Below are 25,550 nucleotides of genomic sequence, written 5' to 3'. Positions count from 1 at the left end.
TGAGCTATCCCATATGTCATCTGATGTCATCATGCTGGGATTGACAGTTGGGTTGTCCTGCTCATCGACCATCTGTGTCACCCTGCAGAGGTGGGGCCAAATAAGGATCTGGCCTGCAAAGCCAAAATGGTTCCTTACCTCTGGTCCAGAAGACCTGTTTATTGAACATTCATTTTGATTTATTTGAGGGGAGGTTGTATAATGTTGCATCAAACGCAAAGAAATCAATAGTCATAACTAAAGAGTATAGATTTCGGTGGATCTACTCTAGGTACAATTTGATCAGATACAACCATAATAAAATTAAGAGCTCTCAGGACGAATATATTTTACAGTGGTACCTCTACTTACGAATAACTCTACTAACGAATGTTTCTACTTACGAATGGAGCTCTGTCTGCCATCTTGGATGCTGTTTAGATCGGATTTTTTCTACTTACGTATTTTTAGATAGGTTTGCTTCTACTTACAAAATTTTTCTCCCAATGCATTCCTATGGGATTCGACTTACAATTTTTTCCGACTTACTGATGTGCGTTTGGAACGCATTAAATTCGTAAGTAGAGGTACCACTGTATTTGCATCAGTGTTTTCCGCTCAGACTCTCTAGAAAGGCTGCATATGAAACAACAGACTGCAGTGATGAAAACAGAGTTTGGCAAAGAGCTATAGAATCATACACTTATTCAGAGCTAGGGTTTGGATTAGGAGCAAAATGTACAGTCTTCTCTCTGATGTACAACAAATATATATTGACCAACCAAGGTGGACATAAGAAGACAATGCAGAGACACAATGGCGTCAGCCATGCCAAGCAGAAATTTAGTTCACTACACAACTGGTCAGGTTGCCTCTCTCACACACAGAGCTTCCAACAATCAGTTTCCCCCCTATATGAGCAAAACTGTGAGCAAAGTTACTACCATATATATACATATTTTAATTTATGACCTCAGCTACGCAAAATAAGTTGGTGGAGTCATTACTAGCACTGAATGGCTTCACAGTAGACCAGGCATGGCCAAACTTGGCCCTCCAGCTGTTTTGGACTACAACTCCCACCACCCCTAGCTAACAAGACCAGTGGTCTGGGATGATGGGAGTTGTAGTCCCAAAACAGCTGAAGGGCCAAGTTTGGCCATGCCTGCAGTAGACTATGCCATTGTACAATGCACACACAATCCTACTTCCTTTCAGTTATGGCCATATATCACTTACCTGAACTTCAACTCATGACCAAATAATCCTGCAATTCAATTTCTGTGGATTATTTAAAAGAAATAAAGAAAGCCTTGAGCTGTCCCTTCAGTTTTAGCTAAGAATTACCCCATGTGAATGCTTTACTGTACTAGCAACATTTGGAGGTTTGGGAGAAAAGTCAGGGATGTCTCACCCTGCAGTTGGCTGTGTACAGGTTCTCTCATATGGTTCACTTTAAAGCAATAATACTTTACATTCTTTTTCTTTAATCTCCTTAGGAGTTCATGCTTGGTTGGTAGTGGTATACAGTATATAGTTTGCTTGTTTTTAGAGCTCTTGTTTGTTTCGCAGAATACAGATTCACATATAAATCCTTTTCATCTGGGTTCAATGGACATAGTTCTCAGCCCTGTCCTTCCTTGATATGATTTTGTGTTTTGTCTTGAGACTCAAAATCCAGATTTGGGTCTCAGTCCTGTTTGCTAAGCTGTGGAGAAAGCTCCCTGACTATTTTGTTGTTTAGCTGTTTTTTGTTTGAAGCAGGACTCTCTCTTTCTCTGTATGTAATCCGTGCGTTCAATTAAGAGAAGCATCTGTTGGGTTTATTTCACATTGCCAAGGAAGGGCTGCAAATCAGGAGCATCTGCTCTGCTTTTTGTCAATGGCTTGTTTTTCATAATTTGCTCTGCAGGGTGAGTGTTTGGGGATGGGAGGGATCTTTTCATTTCTCCCATCTTTATTATTGTTTGCCTCAAATGGTAGTCAAGGAGACTGATTAGTAAAATCAGCTGAAAATCCCAAGCAAAGAATTAAAGAGGCAAACAGAGTTTTTAAAAAGGTAAACAAAACTGTGTGTCATTAAAAAGTAATGGCAAAATAAGGACTGCTCATTAATGACTTGTTTAATGATGTGTTATGAATTATAGGCAGGAGTCACATAATGAACCCCATCAGAGGACAACCCTAACCTCAATCCTTCCACCCTTGCAACAGGACTCCCCCCTCTCTGGTGGGGTGTGTGTGTGTCAGGAGAACTCCAGAGCAACACACAGGGGGAGGATCCCTCCATTTGGCCAGCTGATATGCTTACACAGACGGAATGTTAATAGTGTGACATTGAACTCCACCGCCTGGGTTTGCAATTTCAAGTTGTTTTTTGGGGGGAAATGGTTGTTTTAGAAGAGACAATATGCACAGCAACCCACATACCATAACAAAATACTTGGATTTAAACTCATTTCATTCCATTGGCTTCATGGGCTTCAATCCAAGTACTGTACAGTACTGCACCTCAGGTAGATAATGCTTAACATTTGTCTTACTTTAAGGGCCGTAATAACTGTAGTAAACCTATCGCTAACTAGCCGACATCCTGAGATTTTTATGAGTAACAGGTTAGCAGTGCCTTTGCCACTCATGATGTGCATGAAGACTGTCCTAAACTTCATGCTGTATTTTTTACTACTACTGAGAAACACCCAGAGATGTAAAATCAGCAGCAGCAGCAGCATTAAACCCCTGGGCACTTCCCCCTGCCATTTCTGCCAAGGCATGATTATCAAGTCCTATGAGCAGTAGAGGCAGCCCTGTTATGGGAGGTGCAGAGTGCTGCTTGGTTGACATTGACCCATGACAGGGCCTTCTCGTGGCAGTTCTCATTTAGGGTTGCCAGACTCAATAGAGGACAGGACTTTTGTGCCTTTAATTGCCCTGCTCTCTTTTGAGTCTGGAAACCTTAAAGAGAAACCAGCAGACCCTTTGCTTGGAAATTAAACTAAGGGTCTGCTGGTTTCTCTTTAAGGTTTCCAGACTCGAGAGAGAGCAGGGCAATTAAAGGCACATAGGTCCTGTCCTCTATTGAGTCTGGCAACCCTATTCCCATTTGGGGAATGCCCTCTCTGCTGAGGCACATCCATCTACCACATTAACTTTCAGAAGGAATTTTAAAACAATCCTTGTTTACCCAGGCACCCGATGGGTGAAGAATACTTTTCTTAGTAATCTTGATATTATTAGCTGTGGAAGTATGTTACTGTTTTACAGGTTTTTAGATGTTTTGAAGATGTTTCCACTGTATTGTTTTTATCAATTATGTTGCACTGCCCTGCCCTCTTTTGGGAGGAAAGATAAACATTTAATAATTAAATAATTAATATCGGGGAAGCAGAAATCTGGAAGCATACCCGGATCTGTAATAAACAATGCTGTGAAAATATCCTGAAATCCTGAAAATAATTCAATTGGTTATGTGTCTTATATGCAGTTTCTAATTTCTGTTTTCTCACACATATTTTATATTTACTTTGCATCCTGTTTAAAGCATTTTGGAATAGACAGCTGCTCTGAAACATCCTGAACTCTGTTAGAACAGAGAAAGGTAAGAAGCCAGCAAAGGAACTTTGTCGCTCGTTAATAGAATATAAAGTTGAGAAGTGAGTTTATTTATGTCCTGAATCCTTTTCCAGAATGAACAACAGATGTAATTTCTATTGTTGTGTAAGATCTAATATAGACCAGGGTTTTGTCCTTATTCTAAGGACTATATAAAAAGCTTGGCTTTATTACAGTTCTAGATTAAAAATGTAAGAATTTTTACATCAAAGAAGCTTATCACCTAAAAAAAAATGCACTGAATTCATTCACCAGAAACTTTGTGAACTTTGCACATGTTATGTAATGCCAAGCAACAAATTTATATTACTACAGGACCTGTTAGAACTCTTAGCCTCTATGACAAAGATTTCCTGTAAACACTAGAAGATCATGAAACTCAAGTCATAAAATGAGAAACCACACCAAACTTTGCAGTAGCAGGAAAGTATTTTCATTATTTGAAAAAAAATAAAATTCAAACTTTGTCATCACATAAAAACATAACATGATAAGTAATAAACATATTTACACTTCTGTTTTTGATTATAAATATACATTATATACAAAATAATGTTACAAAATGTAGAAAGTTCAGTGCTTCTGATTTTCTTTTTAAATTATTGAAATACTATGTTTTAAAATAACTACAAACAGACACTAGTATAAACCATATTATTGATTTCTGAAGGTCATTTTCATAACGGTCTTGAATGGTCAGACCAAAAGGTCAGTAGTGAACATTCTGAGCAAAATCTTGCTTGCACAATTCAAGGCTGGAGGTGAACAAAACTGATGCTGGGATTTACAAGGTCAGGAACATTGCTCTTCCACCACAGAAAACACAATCCCAACTTCCTTGAATGAAAATTTGCTTCCTCTCTCTGCTTCCGCCATATTCCCTTTCCCACAGTACATGTTTATCACTACAAACATCACAGCACTTCCTATCTGAAATGTCTATTATTATTGCTGTAAATGTATAAGAGTCTGTGTGCACTGAGTTTTCCAGTTCAGAACTGCTCCTTTGGACTAAAAAACGTAAGGTTACTCCTTTCCTTGTAGCAGTGTGAAGGAATGAAGAAGCAGGACAAACCAATAAATTTACGATTTCACCCACATATATCCCCCAATAAGTCCCCCTTGTAGCTTAGCCTTTCTTAGCCCAACAGAGCTGTAGATAGTGGTGGTTGTTCCGCAGCAAGGAATAAAACTTCAGGGCTCATAAACACTTCCCTGCTTGTAAAAAAAAACCCCACAAGCTTAGACTTGGAGGTTATTTGCAATTGAGGTGGTGGCACCAGACTCAGATATCCAACACAAAATTCCAAATCCTACCTAATGCATATGAAGAAGAAACACACTTCTATTCATGGTGACTAGTAGTGCAAAGGGCATGAAAACAGCTGATTGATTTTAAACGCACTTGTAAGGCTTTCAGCGAGCACTGGGATTAAGGTTCCTCATACTGAGGTGGCGGCAGAATTCTCCTCTGCTGTTTAAGTCCATGGATGTTTCTGTCATTCAGAAATAGGAGCAAATCCCAATTTAATGCTCAGTTCACCAAAGCATCATCCTAGGAGATGAAATACCAGCTCATTATCCATCTCCCCTTACATTGTCTGGAATACATGGAAGGGGGAAAGGGATGTAAAATAGAGAAGCAACAGGAGGTACTGGTAGTAAGTAACTTCTTGCCAACACTGTTTGGGTACTACAGGGGAAAAAAGGCAGTTATGTCTTGATTTGGGCTCTCTAGATTCTTAAACACGCTTCAGGCACTTTTCAAATCCAGAAAAAAATGGTGAGCTCATTTATTCTGTATCCATTATATGCATAGAAAAACATGTTTCTTCATTCATTCTTCTCACAGTATTGCTGGTTTATTCTGTGATGGCAGAGTGCCTTTTGCACCATCGGGCACCTTCCAAGATTGAAGTTTTGGAAAGTCACACAACTGTCCATGAGCAACTGGCAGCAAAGTAATTTCAAAGGCTAGTAAAAGACACCATCACTGCCTCTCCCCTCCCTGTAGTCAATCACATTCCTCCTATCAGACTTCAAAATAAGGGAATGGGGAGGGCAAAAGGTCTATTGCATCTTTAAATTCACAGTCTGTCCAGTTCACCCACTTCTATCCTCTCCTCCTCCTGAGAGCAGCAAATTGCATATAATTAAAAAAAATCCAAGTCCAATCCAATTGTGAATTGTAAACAATTAGCAGGAATGTCCACCTTGTGGCATCTCCAACACTGAGGTGCAAACAGAGCAACCTTCATTCTTATACCTGTTTATAAACAAAGGGGGGGGAGAGATATTAGAAACAGGCAGTGCTATTCAAAATACAGATTAAAGATGCAATCCAAATTCCCCAGCAGTAGCGGCAGAGCTTTGTGGAGCAGTGGGGCCACCAGATGGGAGCAGGATAATTGGCCTGATGCTGTCAAGTGAGGGCAAGGGAATTTCCCCTTCCTGTTGCAGCCCTTTGCTCCACATCCCATGCCTTTTTGAAACAGGTTTTCAGGAGGTGTGGGGTGCTAGAGTGGGTAGTGGGAAGGGAGAATGCAGAATTCTGGTTTCAGAAGTAAGAGCTCTAAGCCAATGTCTTTACTCTGGGAATCAGACCTTAAAAACAGAACAAAAAACCCCCCCTGAAGATCTAACCCATTAATTTCTCTATTTTCTTAAGTATTGTTTGCAGGAATGATATGGAGCAACACTAGAAATAGTTCCATTACTGCCCACTACTTGCCAGATGTAAGCCAATGATGCCTGAAAGTCTAAAACTTCATTGCTATCTTTTCAGGTTTTTATTATAAGAAATGAGACCTGAGCTCTATAAATTAATGAATATTGGTTACAAATATAGCTTGGGAGCCAGATAGCTGAAGGATCGCCCCTCTCTGCATAAACCTGCTTGTCAGTTGTGGTCGCCTTCCAGAGCTCTGCTCTATGTTCTGCAGCCAAGGCAGGGCCTTTTCAGCGATGGCACTCCGATTGTGGAACTGCCACCCAAGGGAGAATACACTGGCCCCTTCTTTATTGTCAGGTAGGTGGTTAAGACATTTTTCCTCTTTTAATAGGTGTTCTCAGTTTAATTTTTGTTTTGAATGTTATTTTTGTTTGTATTGATATTTATTGTTGTAAACTGCTTTCAGGGTTCTTTTTGGAGCTAAAAGCAATACTGTATAGAAATGTTTAAGTAATTAAAACAGCGGACGCTGTAACACTCCAACAGTTTGACTTTAGCCCCAATGGCACACTCTTCTGCTGTCTCTCGAGACAGGCAAATGGCAACAAAAATTAAAATCTATGTAGGCAACATACATACCTCTGTGGCTATAACACACTCATTTCGCTCTTCTGCTATCACAAAGACAGACTGGTACATGGAATCCCTTGGGGAGCATATAGCCGATATTCTACATTCTGGCTTTTCACTGTTGAAAACATTTAAAACAAACCATGATAAAATTTCTAAGCAAAATTTTCTCGTTTCATGTGTTAAAACTGAGGAAAGGATCTTTTACAGTAGCTGAGGCCATGAATGACAGCAAATATTTAAAAATTCAGTTTCCAACCAATGACAACCTCAGTCTTCTATGACCAAATAACTATGACCAGGCTGAAACTTGCATATGGGGAGTAGCCTGGTTTCAAGTAGCATTCATTGTGTTTTATTGGACAAAGTAAATCAGCTTGACTTAATAGGTGCAGTAGATGCACAAAATTTTAAATATTTTATGCAAAGGCTGTAAGTCTGCATTAAAATATAGAATTTGGAACTACTTGGCTGCACTTTCTTTTTGTCTCTCTTTCTTCATTTCCTCACATTCACAAGACCAATTAAATTAGGTGAGCAGTTCAAGCATAAAGGATCTGGGTAGAGGTATTTTTGTGAAGTAAACAACTTTGACAGGAACAACCGCATGCAGCCCTGCCTCACATGTCATGATAAGACACAGTTTGTCTTAAACCATGGTTGAATTGTGAGTGTGCCTCTGCTGTGTGGGCCTTCGGTGTGGCTTCTCCCTACTTGCCCCACATAGCTCAAAAAACAAGCCATAGAATCACATCATTCAAACCCAGACCATGAATTGTTTGCTTTAAACCGATGATGAGCGATAAGCCAAAAATAAACTTAAGAACAAACATTAGTTGCTTTCTAGCCCTCAGATAATGGTTTCTTGGAATCTGTTACAACATAGCCCTACCACCTATCTAGCTACAGGATTGGCAAAGAATCAGTGGACTGCAACCTGGCCATAAGATGGGTGGGGCCAAGGCATTTACCATAATGTTATTTTATTTAAGTTTTAAGGTAAGGAAGGTAAACTACTTCCAAAACTTGATAGACTATCAACTCTCCTCTGTTGCTGTGAGCAAAGTGTACTCTGCATGAAATTTAAAATGTCAAAGCTATCCACTTTCCATGCTTTTCAGAATCTAACACATTTATGAGTTACTCTCTATTCTTGTTCTTTGCACAACATAGGCTTCCTTGTTCACAAGTGAGAAATTAGATTTCTTTAGAAGGTGTTCATACCTGCATAACCAGAAGGGTGATTTCTCTCCTATACATTTTTCGCTTTTATGATATTTATCTTCCTGAGCCCCTCTACTCGTCAGTTCCTTCATCAGGTTATAATCCAATGTGTGATTCTTAAGTTTGTAGTTTGATTTCTCCAGCACACAGTCTACTTCAAGGTCTTTGTTTTTATTGGTGTTTTTAAGCTGAGACGCTGGGATGAGATTTTCCTTCTGGAAGTCAGACAGGTTGTTCATGGCTTCTGAATTCTGTTCTGGCTGTCTCTGCATCTGCCGGATAACTATAGCTATCATGCAGCACAAAATGAGAAGAGCCACTAGCCCAACTCCCATGGATATGGCCACCCAAGGAACCTGTTTAGGAGGCTCTGGAATTGAATGCACTGGAAATTCACAATGGCTGCCCATGAAGCCAGAAAGGCAGTGACAAGCAAAAGTAGTAGGATAAAGCCCAACATAGCACGTTCCCCCATTCTGGCAGGGCTCAGAGGCACACTCATCTCTAGTTCTGGTTTCACAGTTTTTGCCAGTGTAGCCTGGCAAGCAAGTACATGTATAATCATGTGTAGCCACAAGGTCATGACAAGATCCTCCATTGGTGCATGGATTTCTGGAACACTTGCTGATGTTTATCTCACATTTCTGACCGGAGAAACCAGGACGACAACGACACACGTGTTGCTGGCCCAAAACAAAGCATTGCCCACCTGTAGAGAAGAGCGCAGTAAAAAAAAGAAAAGAAAAGCTTGATTAGGAATGTATTTTTATTACTATTATTTAGCGACTGCTGTGTGTTGCACTGAACATAGAAGCAAAGACCCAGACTACCCAGGCCCTAGAATATACAGGGTGAGTCCTTTAAAAGAGGGCCCGTGGATACAGAGTACACATGTTCCATCATCAAGAACGAAGTAGGAGGACATAAGCAAAAAGCAGGCATCACAGAATGTGTGTCATGCCCAGGGAAGAGAGATCAATTGGGAAATACTGACTTGATGCACAAGGAGACCTTTCTAGACACAGAGCAGCAATACAGAAGGTGCAGAAATGAGGGAATGTAGATGACAAGAAGAGGTCCAGCTAAGATTGCAGAAAAGCAAGAAGAAAAGATACAGTACAGAACTAAGATTTAGAAAACAAAAAATGGGTGTCAGATGGTCCGCCAGTCACTTCCAAAATCCCCTGATACGGGAAAATTGCAGAGGGTCTTGGAGGCACTTATGGATTTTTCTGTCAGTTGTAGCAATTATAATGCACTACGCTAGATGTTGTATTATTTTGAATTCTATTTTTACAGGCACACTGTTCCACCTGAATAACATTTGTGGACCACTAGTGGTCTACAGACCTATTTGGGAGCCCCTATACTATAGTCTTATGAAGTGATCAGGTATATAAACAAACAGCATTGCAAGCTGCTCCTCCACCCTGTGAGTTAAAGAGCAACTTAGGAAGAGTTATTTTGAGCTGGGGGGAAAGAATCACTGGAGGGAAAGGGTTAAGGAGACTCCTTTCCCCTCCACTCGGCCCAAGCTGATCCTTTCTTTAAAAATGTGGAGAAAAAATATGCAACTCCGTGTAACATGCAATATAAACCTCACAAATAAGTAGAAAATATACCGTACAAAGTATACCTTATAATAGGAGAAGGAAACTGATAGATCAAGGGAGGAACACAGAATCAGATTAAAGTTTCATTATTGTCTGTCCCCAAAGGTGAAACTCTGGTGAAAGGACTTACCATTAGAACAGGGGTTGTTGGTACACCTGTCTTCTTTCTTTTCACAGTTGGATCCTGTAAAGCCCATAGGACAGATACAAGCATAGCTGGTTCCTCCTTCTCTTTCTAGGCATGTGCCACCATTAAAACATGGAGAATCAACACAAGTCAAGGCACTGTGCTCACAATTAACACCATCGTATCCTGGGGGACATGTGCATTCGTAGTATTTCCCTAAATCCTGTGGGGAAAAATTAAGGAATACTGTATATAAAATTTAGCTCCTTCAAACTAGTTGCTTTGAGTTACATTTCCTGTCCATTTTTCAAAGGGACATAAACTTTCAGAGATGTGAAAGCAGATGCACCCAAAACAAATTAAAATGGAATCTGATTGGGTCTCCAAGGAAGTAGTAACTTGGGGACCAAGCAGGGCTAAAACACAACCAAAGGGTCTTACAGATGAAAAAGTAAATGTACACTATAAATTAAGTGATACTACTACTAAGAGACTTGAGTTCATACCAACAATGTACTTAACTATTGATGGTTACTAAAAAGAGCAGAGGGAAGAAGACTTATTAATCTGCTATGGACTGTACATACTCAGACACTACCAAAGTGAAGTAAGACATGCTGAAAATACTACTTGCATTATAACTGTGTAGCTAAAAGAAGGTACATGAAGCAGATAGATGTGTTCTATATAGCACTGAATGCCAGGACTATGCAGGGGGATCAGCAATATTTTTGCTTTTGTATGTGTGAAAGCCCTATGTGAGCTTCAGGGTCCCTCTATGCCATAGCCGGGGATGCCACCATATCTGCACCAGCGCTACCCCTCCCCTTTCTTTTGCCAATGCCACAGTGCCTTCTAACTTCTCCTTCCCCAGTGGCCAGGAAGAGTCTCCAAGATGGTAGCCACCAACTATCTACCTTGAAATCATCATCAGAGGCCCTCAAAATAGCAAGAGGCTGCTAGGAGGAAGGGCCTTCTCAGGAACAGCATCCTGGTTCTGGAATGTTCTCCCTAGAGAGGCTCACTTGGAGCCTATTCTGTATTCCCTTCAGTGTCAGGCAAAGGCTATTTTAAAATTCTCCCAGGCTTTTTAGGTACTTAATAGATTTTGATATTTTTGCTTTAAATTTTAAAGATCTGCCTGTGGTTGGTTTTCTTGATTTATTTCTGCTGTAATGTGTTGTTTTTATTTTTTGTACTGTATTTTAACAATGTACACCCTCCTTCCCCAGACCTTTGGTTAACGGAGGGCACAGAAATACTGTAACCAGTCAATCAGTCCCTCCTCTTTACCTGTCATACAGGGGTATAGTGAATATACAGTAAGTATATTCATGCATACTACCCTGAACTCGTTGGTGGAAGGACAGGATATAAATATGGAAAGCTGCTTTTTCTCTTTTCACAAATAAATTTCCAACATATAATTAGTTCTTACTGTGCAACTGCCTCCATTCTTGCAGGGGTTACTGTCACATTCGCTGATATTCCGTTCACAGTCAACGCCAGTAAAACCCTCTTTGCAGGAACATGTATAACTTCCCTGGCCAGTGTTCATGCAGGTGGCCCCATTCTTGCAGGGTCTGTGATGGGTGCAGTAGTTCAGATCTGCAAGGACAGAAACATGACAATGAGAAAGTTACGTTTTAACAAAGAACAAAAAAAGATGAGGCACTAGAAGTAGCAGAACAGAGACTTTGACCAAAACACCTTCAATTTATTGTTCAATAGAATCAATGGAAATTTGTGTCCCCAGCCTGGAGGACCTTTAGGAACACCTAAAGTAAACTTATCCTGGGGGTGCATAAGCTCAGTACTTTTCCCACAATGTAGTTCTCATTGCCACAATGAGTAACGCTTAAAACCTTTCCATGTGCAATAAGACAAAGAACAAAGATGGTGGCCCTCACTTTTGTTCATAACCTGGTATATCAAAAGGACATGAAAGGAAATGAACTTATGAGCTTGCTATGAGCTGTTAGTATCATGAATATAACCAAGGTAAGATGGCATACTTTACTTAATGATAGATGATCAATCAGCATTTCAACTGCTAGGCCAATTAAAATACCCTTAAACCAGGCTTCCTCAACCTCGGCCCTCCAGATATTTTGAGACTACAATTCCCATCATCCCTGGCCACTGGTCCTGCTAGCTAGGGATCATGGGAGTTGTAGGCCAAAAACATCTGGAGGGCCGAGTTTGAGGAAGCCTGCCTTAAACAGATAGGCCAAGAAAAGGCCATATCCTGCAATAACTATATATGCATCCTTAGGGCTATAAGAATGATTTTGCTTTGAATCTGGGTGGGCTGATAAGCCATTAACTGTAGTACTGCGTTTGGAGCCAATACTTGTCTTTGTAGGTGCCTAAAGCTATTAGCAATAAAGGGATTTAAATGTGCATTTATCAAGTTGAAAAAGATACTAGTAAGTTTATACACTTCCAACATTCTCATTAGAATAGGCTTTCTCTAGACAAAGTTTCTTCTACAAGGTTCAGAAATGTTTCTTAGGATGTTCAATCATACATAGGTGGTATAACTACCCTGAAATATATTGACTATGCATGTGGTTAATAAATTAAATAATTGCATGTCTGCATATTCCCCATAAGGATTCCATTGTAGCAAAAACAACTTGTAACCCCAGTTTAAAGTACAGATATGACTTTGGAGAACCACAGTTATTCAACTGAGATTACATCAGGGATCATGGAACCATGTCAAGTGCATGTTCAGGCCTGTCCCTTGAAACAGAATCTGGAGATTTTCCCCAATTTCCATTTATTTTAAATTCTGCATTTGTCATATAAGAATATCCCCACGAGTAAATATAAGGAAGAGCCAGATTCTGTTTGCTTGTGATACTGTATGTTTAGAAAACTGCCTCAGTTAAGTACTGTATATGATAGATCACTAAATATACAGTTTTTATAAGGGGTAAGAGGCAAGACTAAATCTGTAGTGTATATAGTTAAAAGAAAAATATGTGTGAATACTTTTGAATGTTCCGGTAAACATATACCACTTTTACAGAAAGAGAAGAATTTAAGAGAAATTTTGACATTTGGCCACAATCACCCAAGATAATCAGATTCAAAGTCTATTAGTTAGACTTCTTGCAGTAACCTAAAATGTTAAATTTCTCCTTAAGAAATTTATCAGCAAGAAAAAAACACATTAAAATTAATGCATTTTTGTTATAACTACATCAACTAACCTTGATCACAAAAAAGGCCTCCCCAGCCTTCATCGCAAATGCACTTTCCTGGTTTTGTACAAGTTCCATGGCGACAACCCACATGAGGGATGCATTCATTACAGTAACGGCCTTTCCAGCCACTACGACAGCTGAAAAGAAACAATTGAAATGTCTGAAGTACCGTAACTGTTATAATACTTTGAGCTTACTTGATTGAAGTCAAAGGGAATTTTATCAGTGATGACCACTGAAATGAGTAAAGTGAGAAGGGAGAGAAGTGGGACTCATATACTGTTAATCACATTGAGATCTAATACAGCAACTACTTACATGCATTCTCCTGGCTTTCTGCAAAATCCACTTTTCTCTGAACACCCATCTAGACAGATAGCTGTTTCATTGAAAAAAAGAAAAAAAGTTTAAGTTAATACTTTCAAAAATGCATTTCAAAGTATTTATTATTGTATTTGTATCCTTCAACAAGCTCAAGACATCAGCCTAGTTTGCACATCACAGTAAATATTAGTTAACTGTTTATACTGTAAACACACTGATCAGGGCTGCTGATCTGGCAACAAGCCACGATCCCGGGCTTAGCATTATGCTTGAATCGGGGATTGTGGCTTATTTCATGCCCCCAAACTAATGACCATGGTTTCAGCGAAACAAATCCTGATCCATGGTTGAATATAATGCTAAGCTAGGGTCATATTTTGTTTCCTTTTGCACGCTGGCAGGGAGGACCAAAAGAGTCCAGATTGTCCAGTAAACCATTAACTCCGGTTTATTATGATGTGCAAACATGGTCAACATGTTTTCTCATTGTGGCAATCCTGAAAAGCAGTGACTGAACCAGAGGTAGGTGAGGCAGAGAGTGAATGGCCCACAATTGCTTACAGTTTTATTTTGCACTAAAAACAAATTTTCAATTTCTGTTCCAAATATTTTCATATGCCATGCTCAAAATTATGTAAATCAATGGGAAATGGGAAAATGTACAATTTTATGTATAAAGCAAGTGTAATTTACATGCATTATTGTGAATCCAACATTTGATTTGCTTTTCAAAGGCAGAGAACTAGAAAAAAAACATGTTCCTAAAGAAATTTCCTTTAGGCCAGGAGTTTTGTTTGTTTGTTTTGTCAACGACTTGTTCCCCAAGACCAATGAAAACAAGAAGTGGTTGGATTTTTAAAATTCCTACAGCTGCACTGCCATCAGTTTTGATGATAGCTGTGATGTATACATACAACTTTAGCATTAATAAAACTCTAAACTTAGATGTGTCTGAACCCATAGTTAAAATGCCAGTATGAAATTCACTAAGAAGCTGCCCTGGCAATTGGAAGTGTTTTGAAATGTAAAATTAGAGACTTGAAAATACCTTTTACAGTTCTTGTTATCTAGAACATTAAGCCAAGATACTGGGGACACTTGATGCAGTCACCATCTAAAGCTGGCTGACTGAAAGTAGTTGCAAAGCGGGGAGTGGAAATGGTGCGATGGCCCCAGGAGCAGGTGCAATAAGAAAAAGAACCATTTATGAGGGAGCTACATTGCCCCCTGATTCTTTAGTACCAAGGGAATGGGGGTGGAGACAACTGTGGTTCCCATTCATTTCCATTATTGCACATACACTACCTCACCCAGACAAATGAATGGAGTGGCATTTTTGCTCTACTGACTTGCTTAAGAGTTGGAGGTCTGCAATCAAAATGGGCACACCTGCAGCCATCGTAACGGAATATAATTTTGAGAACCACTTCTATGGAGCCTAGGAAATTGCCAAAGGCCTTCTTAATGTAAGAAATGGCCCCAGAGAGTAAATAATGTGAATTGGTAAAAACCAATGCCTGGCTGCAGCCTTATAGAAACTTTCAAATCACATTTGTGTGTATTAATTAGAAGCTGGTTCCAAAGACAAATCAATTGCATCACAGAACTGATATCCAGTAGTGCAGCTCGGTCATTTGAAGACTGAATTTAGGCGAACCATTTAATCTGTAAACTGTATGCATACACTTCTAGGGATGGAGTGAAGAAACTGTTCTCCGATATATGGCAGTGAGTGTTTTTGTAAAAAACACTATTTTCATGCTTTAAGAAGGAACTTATTCGGCCCGTTGCAGATAAAGACTTTTCGCTGGCGCCCGTTTCCTCATATTATAACTGTCCATGTTATAACTATGAGGCACTCATAACAGGGTTAGGAGGCCAGTGAGACTTACAGGTGAAACTCGGAAAATTAGAATATCGTCGAAAAGTGCATTTATTTCAGTAATGCAACTTAAAAGGTGAAACCAATATATGAGATAGATGCATGACATGCAAAGCAAGGTATGCCAAGCCTTTATTTGTTCTAATTGTAATTATTTGTCGTTAAGCAGGTGAATTATAAATGGAATGTAATTAATGAAATGTAATAGCAATGTTTATTTTTGTATTATGGTAACTTTGTTTTATTACCGTGGAATTTCCAAAAGAAAGCATTTGTGAAAATTAAAATAAAAAATAAGTTGCATTACTGAAATAAATGCACTTTTCGACGATATTGTAATTTTCCGAGTTTCACCTGTATAGGGACATTTCTCGTTCTCAGTTGGAACTGGAAGGGAACAGCAACGCATTCGCATGCTGTCCTGCCTATGAGTTTACCGTAAACAAAACCCCGTCTTCCTCCCTCTCTCTGCCTCGACCCTCACAGGTTCCTTTTCCAAATCCCCTCAGCCGCCCTCTCGCCCGACCCTTTCAACCTCTCTGCCGACCTCAAGGGCTCGCGCACGCGCAGTGTCCCCCCCCCAGGGTTGCTTTGCTTTCTTTGCCTCCCTCGCAGCTGTTGGCGCCCGCGACCGGCAGGGGGAGCTGTCGCGCCTTTCCCTGCCCTCGAGGCGCAGTTTGCGCGCCCGCTCGTTTCCCCTGCCAACTGTTCCCTTGGGGTGGGGTGGGAGGTCTAGGGCGGGAAGGGCGGCCTCGCTCACGTTGGGTGCAGTAGTCCCCCGTCCAGCGGGGCAGGCAGGCTACCCCGCCGTCGGCTTTGCAGACGTAGTGTCCGAAGAGGTCGTCGCGGTCCTTGCAGAGGCGGGAGCAGTTGTCGCCGTAGTAGTGCTCGTTGCACACCACGCGGTAGGAGAAGTTCAGGCGGGCCCACTCGTGGCTCTGCTGGTCCTGCAGCCACGCCTCGCCCACGGCCAGCGAGCGCCGGATCGCCATCTGGCTGATGAGCCACTTCCGGGCGGGGGGCTTGGATCCTGCTGCGGCGGGAAGGACACAAGCAGAGCTAGGTTAGGGCTGGAGCCTGGAGGGAGCCTCGAAGCTGCTCGCGTCTTAACAGGATACTCTCCCCGAGCCCCGTCTCCCTTTCTAGCCACATCCAAGGCCCCTGTGCCTACCAGGTCTTTCCCTTGCGCCAGACTCAACTGCGGAATCTGGAATGCGTGGAGAAATGCCCCTGACGAAGAAACACCACTCACTCACCACTCAAATGGGGAAATAAACAGGCAGGTGATAAGGTTTTGGATTGCAGGCAGAAGCACATCTCTTTGAAATATAATAAAAAGCTTTCCACTGACAGTCACCACCCAGGAGTCACCACTATCTCACACCATCCTCTAGCTTCAGTCCATCTGCTACACTTTAACCTTCTTTGCATGCCACTGCTGCATCCCTCTCTCAAATCCCAAAGGACCAATTGCACTCTTGTTTTACAGAACCCATCCCATAGTGTGGTGGTGCACCCTCACAGGTTAGTTGCCACTTTCCCCCCAGCGCATGGCAGGGCATTCGTTTAACAGCTGCATAATAAGCAGAAATCCAACACTAAAAGATTTTCCACCTGGCATTCTCCCTGTGGAGACATGCTACACCTGCTGAAGTTCTGCCTTGCAATACAGTTGTTTCAGGCACAGAGGCTCTGCTGGAAGCAGGTGGTAACTCTGCTCACTGTTCATCCCTTATGTTAAAGCACACTGGCCACTTAACTGCTCATCTCCTCTGATGTGCCTTAGTTATTCACAACAAGGAAGAATTCCCACACAGCGTCCTTCTGGCCCATGCTAACATGCACAGTGTTACCACACACTATGCCCTTATTAAAACATTCTCACATTACACACCAGCTTGTGCTTCCTCTCCAGTGTCACCGTAATTAGCGATGGCGTCTAGCATCAATCTTCTAGCCCCAACATACAAGCCCAGACTCTGTGCAATAGATTTCATCAGCTGGTGCCCTCATATTTTTTTAAGTAGCAATGCTCATTGCAACATGCTCAATATAATTAAAAACAGTGAAGGATTTTATTTTAGGCGGCGGGATTGATTGTAAGAAATCCTAATGCCAAATAAAGAGAATCAACCTGGCCCTCAAAAGGCATTTGTGACAATGTGTTACCACTGAAATTAAACTGAGGAAGAAAATTGCATTATTCAGCCCAAGTAGTGTGCCAAATAATGTTGATTAAAATATTAATAAGCCAGGAGTATGCAGACACATTTGGGGCTCAAGCACTTGGCTGCAGTAATTAGGAGGTCAGGGTTCACATGATACCAATGTAAAAGCACTGTTCTCTTTTGCCTTTAGTATCCATTATTGTTAGCTGTGGTCCTGAGAAGCTTTACAGAAAGCCTTTCAAAGTAAGAGTTCTTGTGCTGTTGAAATATCCTTTTCCTCTATGTCAGAAAAACATCCCAAAGCCATTATTCCTTTTCCAAAGGGCGGAATTTGAAAAAGGTGTAAAATACAGGAAAAGGCAGTCAGGACTTTTTGGCAGCCTTGCCGTTTTCTCACCAAAGAGCTCCTTTCTTTCCCACGCCAAAAATAAACGGGAGGAAACGCAATTGTGTGGAGATTAAGTAGGGGGACAAAATCAAAGCAAAACCCATCAAGATGTTGGGAACAGCTCTGCCTTGCAAATTAAAGCAAGCATCGAAAATATATTCTGAACTTACATGCAATAAGTAAAAACTATTACTTTATGTAGCTTAGGTGGAAGCTATTTAATAACTGTGCTGGCAGACTTAGCTATTTTGTGTTGTTTTTTTAAGCTAGCTTCTGCATAAAGCTGCAAGTTTCGAAAAGCTGTCGCCCCCTAGTGAGTAGGAAAGGAACGGCCATATTCACCTGCTGGATGGTAACCTTCGGGAGCGTGCCAGGCTTCAATGATCAATGAGAAAGTTCCCTGTGAATGGAAAGGAGGAGTGAGAGGAAGGCACAGAACCTAAGACAAGCGGGGAGTTCTAGTGATAAGTGATCGGAAAGGGACTGTCGGCCTCAGAGATTTAAAACAATCGGGTGAAACCAGAAAACCTCTACCTGGCGGTAGATATACATTTCAATTAATCTAATTGCAGATAGCATTACTTTGTCTGAGTCGATGAAATGGAGCTTCCTCCGGAGGACTGCTTTCATCTCCTGGGAAAAGGCGCCTCTCGCCTCTGACCAGGGTGCAGGAGGAAGAAATGTCCTCTCTCTGCCTCCCCAAGACGACCCTTCCCACCCCAGCTTCGTGGAAAGCAACTTTCCCCCAGCTTCAAAATGTGCACATTTCACTCGTCTTGAGCAACTCGCCATTCTATTTTGACATGCACTTGCAACGCCCGCAATTAGACCGCAGCTTTCTACATGGCACCGAGTTATGGAAACAAAACGTCGAGCGCAGGGTTTGTTTATATAGCCTGCAGCTGAACCATGGCGGCCTCTGCTTTTTTATTATTATTATTATTTCAACTTCCTCGCTCAACCCCCGCCCCGCTTTCCCAAGGCTGTTGAAGGTGAGCTCTCACCGGCCACGTGAAGTTGAAAGGTAACTTGATGGGGCTGCCGAAGCCCTCGGTCTCCCGGATGGCGAAGGAGTTGATCCCCAGCACCGGGGTCACGATGCTGCCGAAGGTGCAGTCGCCCGGCGAGATCACAGCCTGGTAATGCATCAGACACACGCGGAAGAAGGTCCTGCAGCCGGACCCGCACGACTCTCCGCTCGCCAGCGCGCCTTGGCCGTTGGCAAAGTGCCGCAGCTCCAGCTGGAAGACGCCCGAGCCGGAGACCTTCTGCGCAAAGGGGACACACACACAACAGCAGAGCTTATACCCGAGCTTATTCCCTTTGGGGCCAATACTTTCCAGAAAGAAAAAGAAAAAAGTCCCCATGCATATATATATATACTGTACTGTATATATATTTTCCCCCGACGGCTGTGCCAACATCATTACCTGCAGCGTCACCGCGACAGCCAATGTCAAGCCCACGAGGCGCAAGGCTGCCATGCTCCCGCTACGATTTGCTTAATTCCTCCCGGGCTGAGCTTTCAAGGCTAGCTTGTATTCCTCAGGTGGTCCAAAGATGCGCTGCTGCTGTTGCTGCCTGGCTCTCCCAAGTCAGATCAGTGTGCACCTCGAGGCTTGCCTTCCAGTACTCCCCAAGACGAAGAGGAAGGTATAATCCAGTGGGGCTGCTTTTTAAACCATCGGCGTGGTCGGAGGGTTAAATCCCTTCGTTTATAAAAACTCCCAAGCCCAGAGGAGAGAGGCGGAGGGGCGTGTGAGAGTGGCGCGGCAGCAGCTCGTTCCTTTCCCCGACCTTAGCTGCTGCTGCTGCGCTCGCTCCGTGAGTGGAAAACTGGCTTCCCTTCGCGCTGTTTATATAGTTGCCTCCTGGCCTCGCAAGCTCATTATGTAAACTGTCCGTCAGGCTCGGGAGATCCCTCCCCCTTATCTTTCTGGAAGAAGGAACCCAATGTGGTGGAGAGCCCGCAGATCCAGAATTAATACCCTGCTGCTGCTGCGCCACACTGACCACCAAAGAACCGAGCTGATTATGAAGAAGCCCCAGCATCTGTTGAGAGATTTAGTGCGCTCGCCACGGAGAGGGAGCCCTCGCAAAGGAGGTGCCAGGAGAAGGAGGAGGCAGGCAACCGGGGAAAGATTCTGCCTTGTGAAAAGAGTACCCTTCTTATTCAGGCTCGAAAGGACGAGGCACTGCATGCTTCCTAAAGGAAGGCGAATGGAGTCCAAAGCGCTTGGGGACTTGTGGCTTTCCAGATGTTTTGCCGGACTTCGACACCTATCAGCCCCAGCCAGCATGGCCAATGGTTATAGGTGAGGGGAGGTGGGGTCCAACAACTTCGGGGCGCACATATTCCCCATCCTATGCACTCTTGTTTGCCCATATAGTGTTACCTGCCCAGGTGAGAGCAGGTAAGAAACCAGAACTGACGCTAGTTCTTGAGAAATCGTAAGGCCAACCTTGCTGCGGATTTCCACACCCCTCCAAACATCTTCCTCCGGGCTGTTTGGCAAATCACTTCGATTCACAGGGCTCTGAGGCCGGCGCACCTTTTTGCCCTAACCCTGTGGCTATTTCTACCTGCAGCCCCGACGCGTAAGAGCGGAGAGGGGGCAGGACGACGTATTAACCCTTGCGCTGTCTCCGGACGGAGTTAGGCGAATTAAAGTGGCTTTGCTCTAAAGTTGGTACAGTATATTCTTCCATGCTCGTTCTGCGGCTCCCAAAGCCAAAGCCCTACCATTTGCGCCCCCCAAACCCCACAAACTGACTCTCCTTGGACCGAGGGAAGCTGCTCTCATCCCTCAGGTGAGGACCTGTGGAAGCAGTCATTTTCATCAACAGAATCGTAACCGTATAGAGCTCGGTTTCCGTGACATCGAGGAACGCGCATTGGGTACCAACCCTGTCCCAAGGGCAACAGCCCCCGTGGTGTGAATGGAGAGCCTGCCAGCCTGCCTTCTTGCCCGCCTTCCTCCCTCCTTGGAGCGGTGCGCCGGCTCAGATTGTATCCTGGCTGCAGGCTGGTGTGTGCCAATAAACCCCTTGGCTTGATTGCAATGTGTGCTTATTGTTGGGTCGCGTGTCCCTCATTAAAGCCAAGCACAGAGAAGGCCTTTCATGTGGCTTTTATTTCAGCTTGTTAAAAAGGAAGGGAGGGGAGGGGAAAGGGAGGGGGGAGAAGATAAACCTTCAGCTGTATGATAATGAGGTCTTGCCACCTTTATGCCAGCCCCTGTCCGCGCTTCTCTTCACCTGTAAAACAAAATAAATAAATAAGTAAAATAACCTGTTGTTGCGTTGTTTTGGAAAACAGTGGGTGTTTCCCAGGCAGCCCTTAGGGAATACTCTTGTTTTATTTTGAGGCGAGAAAGCATAAACATAGGTGTGGGTTTCTGCCTGAACCAGACAGGATCGCCCCATACACTTGCTTTCAAAAGAGCAACTTTTGTGTGTTTGTGTGCGGCATGAGAAACGCCTGCCTTACAAAGCCGAGGAGGACCCAAAGCAAAATGTTGATTTAGGATATGATGTACTAACAGGGGTGGGTGGGTTTTTTTGTTTTTTGTTTTTAAAGTGTGCCTGCCAGATGGCTCCTGGGGGAAGGGGAGGGGGAATCACTTGTTTCGAAATGGATGTAAACTTCTGCTGATCTTGCTTGACTCTAGAAAGTTTCTCTCTCTCCCCCCCCCCCTTTTTATAAAGCCCTGCCCATGAACTGCTGAGCGTCTGTCGATTTAATATGAAAACCCAACGCTGCAACGAGAAAAAGCCACGATTCCCTATACGAGTGTGGCTTCTCTCGGGATCTCCTCCAGGGTTTGGCTCGAGGATTTTGGGGTCCCTTGCACGGATCCATACACGCGCGCATAGTGTCCCCTTTCTCTTTTGATCCATCCTCGAGAAGACATATTGACAGGGTTTTCTTGGGAAAACTCACCTGGGTCCTTTCCACTTACCGTCTACTGCTCTCGCGCTCTTTCCAACGGAGTGTAACCTACAGGCTGATCATGCTTTGGTGTAGCAGAGCAAAGTTTTTCCGGAGAAGACCCCACGCTCAGAGCGTTTTCCTTTCCTACTTGTTTGCGAAAGCGCCCCATGCCTCTGCCAGGGGGAACAGGTGCCCAAGACATCATCCCCTTCGATGCCCACCGGCTGGTCTCGGGGATGGGGGTATCGCTCCCAAGTCAGGATCGCAGGGCGATGGGTGCTCTTTCCCTCCTTCTCCCCTGAGCAGCCAGGGTCCCCTCCTCACCCGCGAGCGCGTCAACTGTCAACCCACCAAATCTGCTCGGGCGCTAAATAAAAACACGAGGCCAGATAACATCAGTGCTTGGTAAATGGTAATGAGCGCCTAACCCCGGGGGAACAGAAGGGCGGTGGGGCTCTTTAATGCGCGGCTGAAAGGCTAGCTGGGTACTGCGGGCCCGAGCAGATGTTCGTATGTGTGTGTTTTGATTTGGGGACTTGTGCTGGAGGTTTATGAGGCTAACCAGAGCCACCCCACGCCTGGCCACTTGGCCCAGGCGCCATCTGGCACAAGCGCGCACGAGCCGGGCACCGCATTGGGGCTGCATGATCCACAGGCGGCATCTACCATATGGACGCGCTCTATTCTTCTCCTCCTTCCCCAGCCAATGTAGGTTAAAGCCAGAACAAGCGGGTCTCTCTTTCTCCTCCTCCTCCTCCTCTTTCACAGCTCTGCCAAACCTCAGGGCAATCCTCTCTCTCTCTCTCTGGGCGAGCACCTTCTCAGATAGAGTTTCACGTCGAATCGGCGCGCTCTGGGCATCAGCTTCCCTCCGCGGTCAAAATATTATGATGTGGACGGCCAAGGGTCCAGCCCCTGTGAAACCGAGCCTCTTTCTTCTTCTCAGCCCGGAGTTGGCATCTCTCCTTATTCGCTGCTCTCCTTCTTCCCTCGACCACAGAATGACTCCTGACCTGGCACACGTCGCCCAACAGCATCCCTCCGCTTTCGGATGGTGCACAAAACAGATGTGAAATCTTCTCGAAAGTCAAGGGTATTATTGTGCCGTTGTGATTGTAGCTATTAAAGAGGCGGTGGTAAAATAATAAATGCGAAAGGGGCCATCTGCTTTGTGTTGACCAAAAATTTAGATAAAAAGTTGCAGTGAGGAGCAGAAGGGCAGCTGGATCGAAAAGTTTGCAGAGGGCAGGTTCGAAGAACGACCGTCGTTTAAAATTAATGGTATACTTCACTTTCATATTATCCGCCATATGGGAGCCCACAAGATAGCACCTGTATGGGGCCTCCCTTCTTTGTTTGTTTCGCTGCCATAATCCAAGACCAAACTCTTGTTCTCCACATCAAATCATCCAGGATAATCATATATATCTTCCTGATTCTGCAATCACAATCAGTAAAGGAGTCGAGAGCTACGATGGCCACCCAGTTAAATGTATCTCAATAGACTGATCATATGACTTTTAATCACTTGATTAGTCAATTAAATATGCATACATTTGCATTCCAATAAAATAATGGTTTTGAAGGGGGGAAGCATTATTTTGAATTATGCATATGGTTGAGTCACAGCAAGCACTACCTTATAAGAGGCATGTGCCTGTAGTTTTTGCCAGTACAAAAAAATAAAAATCTTTTAAATAAATAATTATTTAAGTCCCTTATATATGTGGGACTTAAACAACTAATACTTTTTTCAAAATAAAAAAAATTCCTTCAGTAGCAATTCCTGAAGGAATTTTTTTATTTTGCTTCGACTCAGACCAGCACGGCTACCTACCTGTAACTTTTTTTTTTATTAAAAAAGTGAAGTCTCTTGGTTTTAAGTATTGTCAGTAAAATCTATTTAAAGGTAAGTTTTCATTGTTGAAGCCAGTCATTATGGAGCAGACACAAGATAAATATGTGAAGTGTTTCACATTTCTTTCTTTTTTCCAATTTCATACCTTGAATTCTTGCCACAACATCCATATAACCTGAAGGGAATTGTTTGCAAACTATTAGTGAACAATGCGATTGGCTTCAGTGAGCATCTCCTGTAATTGTTGATACTTCCAGCATTAAATACTGGGAGCATTCCAATTAGTTAGTTATATCCTGATCCCTAAATGTAATTACATGGAAGACAAGTCCTATTAAAAGAAGGAGGACTTATCTGCAAGTCAATGGGCTGCTAAGTGTTTGTATTTTATTCACACAACATCCTTCAGCATCTCCCTTAAGGGCCTAATAGTCCATTTAGACTGCAGTCCTGCTCACTTGAATATCAGTGACACAAGTCTTGAGCCACTCTTATGTTCCATTAAAATCAATGGGATTTCAGTTACTCATGATTATAGACTTTTTCTGGGCTAGGGCCTTTGGCTTCAATTGAATTGAATTCACCCAGCTGTGCAGGATTGCAGCCCAAGAGGTTCAAAGCTATGTAAATCTCAGAAGCTGCCTTATACTGAGACTATTGATCAGAAGGCCAGACTCTTGACTAGCAGCAGACCTCCAAGCCATCATGCTAAGGTTCCTTTGTGATGTGAAGGGAGGAAATGACCATCGGAATCTGCCATTGAGCCAACATAGTACACTCTGATCCTACCGTATGTGTACTTTCTCATGAGTCCCACTGAGATTTGCTTCTGGGGAGGTATGTATAGAACTGCTGCTGCAGATGTCACCCTCCAGAATTTGTGGGATGCAGAGAGATGTACCTAGGGCCCCTTGCACCCTTGGCAAGGAGCTGAATTGGTTTCCACCACTGCCTCCAAAAACACCACTTTACCACACACCTTTGTGCCATGGTGCAAGGATGGGAAGCTTCTCCTGCATTTCACCTCCTGCAGTAGTGGTGGGGTGTCTCAACTCTGGTTGGAGAATAACTCCCATCCTCCCTGACAATTGGCCATGCTGGCTGGGGCTGGTGGGAGTTGAAGTCTGACAACACCTGGAGGGCTCCTCACCCCCTTGGGCACACTGCAGTGCAACCCTTAAGAAAGTTGACTAATAAGCAAATCCCAATTAGTTACAGGAGACTAAGGCTATGTATTCCTTAGCAGCTTGAAATGCAGCATAGCTATTTCCTCCCACTGGTGTTTTAAGTGCCTTTTAATGTTAGTGTATGTAGATTTATGCACGCAGAGGAAAAGGACAAGAAAGGGTTAATTTAGGTGTGCTTTCCCTACACCAGAAGCTGCACCTTTTGAGAGTATAAATACTCTTGCATTTATAGCCTTGGGTAGAACCTAATCCAGGGGTCGGCAAGGTTTTCAGGCCGTGGGCTGGATCATTCCCACGGACAATCGTCCGTGGGCCAGACATGCACAGCGCAATGCCAGAAATCGTGTCTGCGCATGTCTGCAGTGCCGGAAATCACTTCTGTGCATGCCTGGAAGCCGAAAATTGCGACTGCATGGAAGCAGTCTATGCACGCGCAGATACCATTTCCGGCACCACTCAGCAAGTCCCTGCGCTGCGCTGCGCTGCGCCGGTTTAGCACAGCGTGAGGGGGACTTGCTGAACAGGCAGCTCGGTGAGCGGGCAACTCGTGGGCCAGTTAAACTGCCTCCGGCCGGAGGTTACCAACCTCTGACCTAATCTGTGTTGGAACGCTGCAAGGATGTTGCATGAAATACCTTTTTATTACTTTTGCTGTAAACTGTTGGGACAGACTGAGGTAGGATTACTTTATGCTACAACTATATGTAAGTGTTGAGGAGCTGCATTATCCTCTGGACT

The 25,550-nt window shown here is 43.4% G+C and overlaps 1 protein-coding gene across 2 annotated transcripts; it reads right to left on the bottom strand.

Annotated features, from left to right (window-relative positions):
• Positions 1 to 3,018: 3,018 nt before the first annotated feature.
• DLL4 (delta like canonical Notch ligand 4) lies at positions 3,019 to 19,868 on the bottom strand. 2 transcript variants are annotated; one of them, XM_035111475.2, is made up of 11 exons: positions 19,264 to 19,868; positions 18,838 to 19,101; positions 18,176 to 18,233; positions 16,038 to 16,307; positions 13,390 to 13,450; positions 13,078 to 13,208; positions 11,295 to 11,464; positions 9,860 to 10,079; positions 8,117 to 8,825; positions 6,902 to 7,010; positions 3,019 to 5,857 (listed from the first exon to the last, which is right to left on the bottom strand). In XM_035111475.2, exons 1-11 carry the CDS (start codon positions 19,315 to 19,317, stop codon positions 5,852 to 5,854), a joined length of 2,052 nt encoding a protein of 683 aa, XP_034967366.1. In that variant the 5' UTR covers positions 19,318 to 19,868; the 3' UTR covers positions 3,019 to 5,851. The 2 variants fall into 2 exon arrangements, with proteins under 2 accessions (XP_034967366.1, XP_034967360.1); XM_035111469.2 differs by having other exon boundaries at positions 16,038 to 16,310; positions 19,264 to 19,867.
• Positions 19,869 to 25,550: the final 5,682 nt, after the last annotated feature.

The sequence above is a fragment of the Zootoca vivipara genome, chromosome 1 (genome assembly GCF_963506605.1).
Source record: "Zootoca vivipara chromosome 1, rZooViv1.1, whole genome shotgun sequence".
Taxonomy (NCBI): Eukaryota; Metazoa; Chordata; class Lepidosauria; order Squamata; family Lacertidae; genus Zootoca; species Zootoca vivipara.
The sequence above is the reverse complement of the archived record's forward strand: the minus strand, read 5'-3'. Positions and strand labels throughout refer to the sequence as shown.

Excerpts from the sequence above, each read along its gene's own strand:
- DLL4 (XM_035111469.2), bottom strand. The coding sequence starts at position 19,317 with ATGGCAGCCTTGCGCCTCGTGGGCTTGACATTGGCTGTCGCGGTGACG. Across the intron at positions 13,451-16,037 it reads GGGGGACTACTGCACCCAAC|CTATCTGTCTAGATGGGTGT; the intron begins GTGAGCGAGGCC and ends TCAATGAAACAG. Across the intron at positions 10,080-11,294 it reads AGAATGGAGGCAGTTGCACA|GATTTAGGGAAATACTACGA; the intron begins GTAAGAACTAAT and ends TTTTCCCCACAG.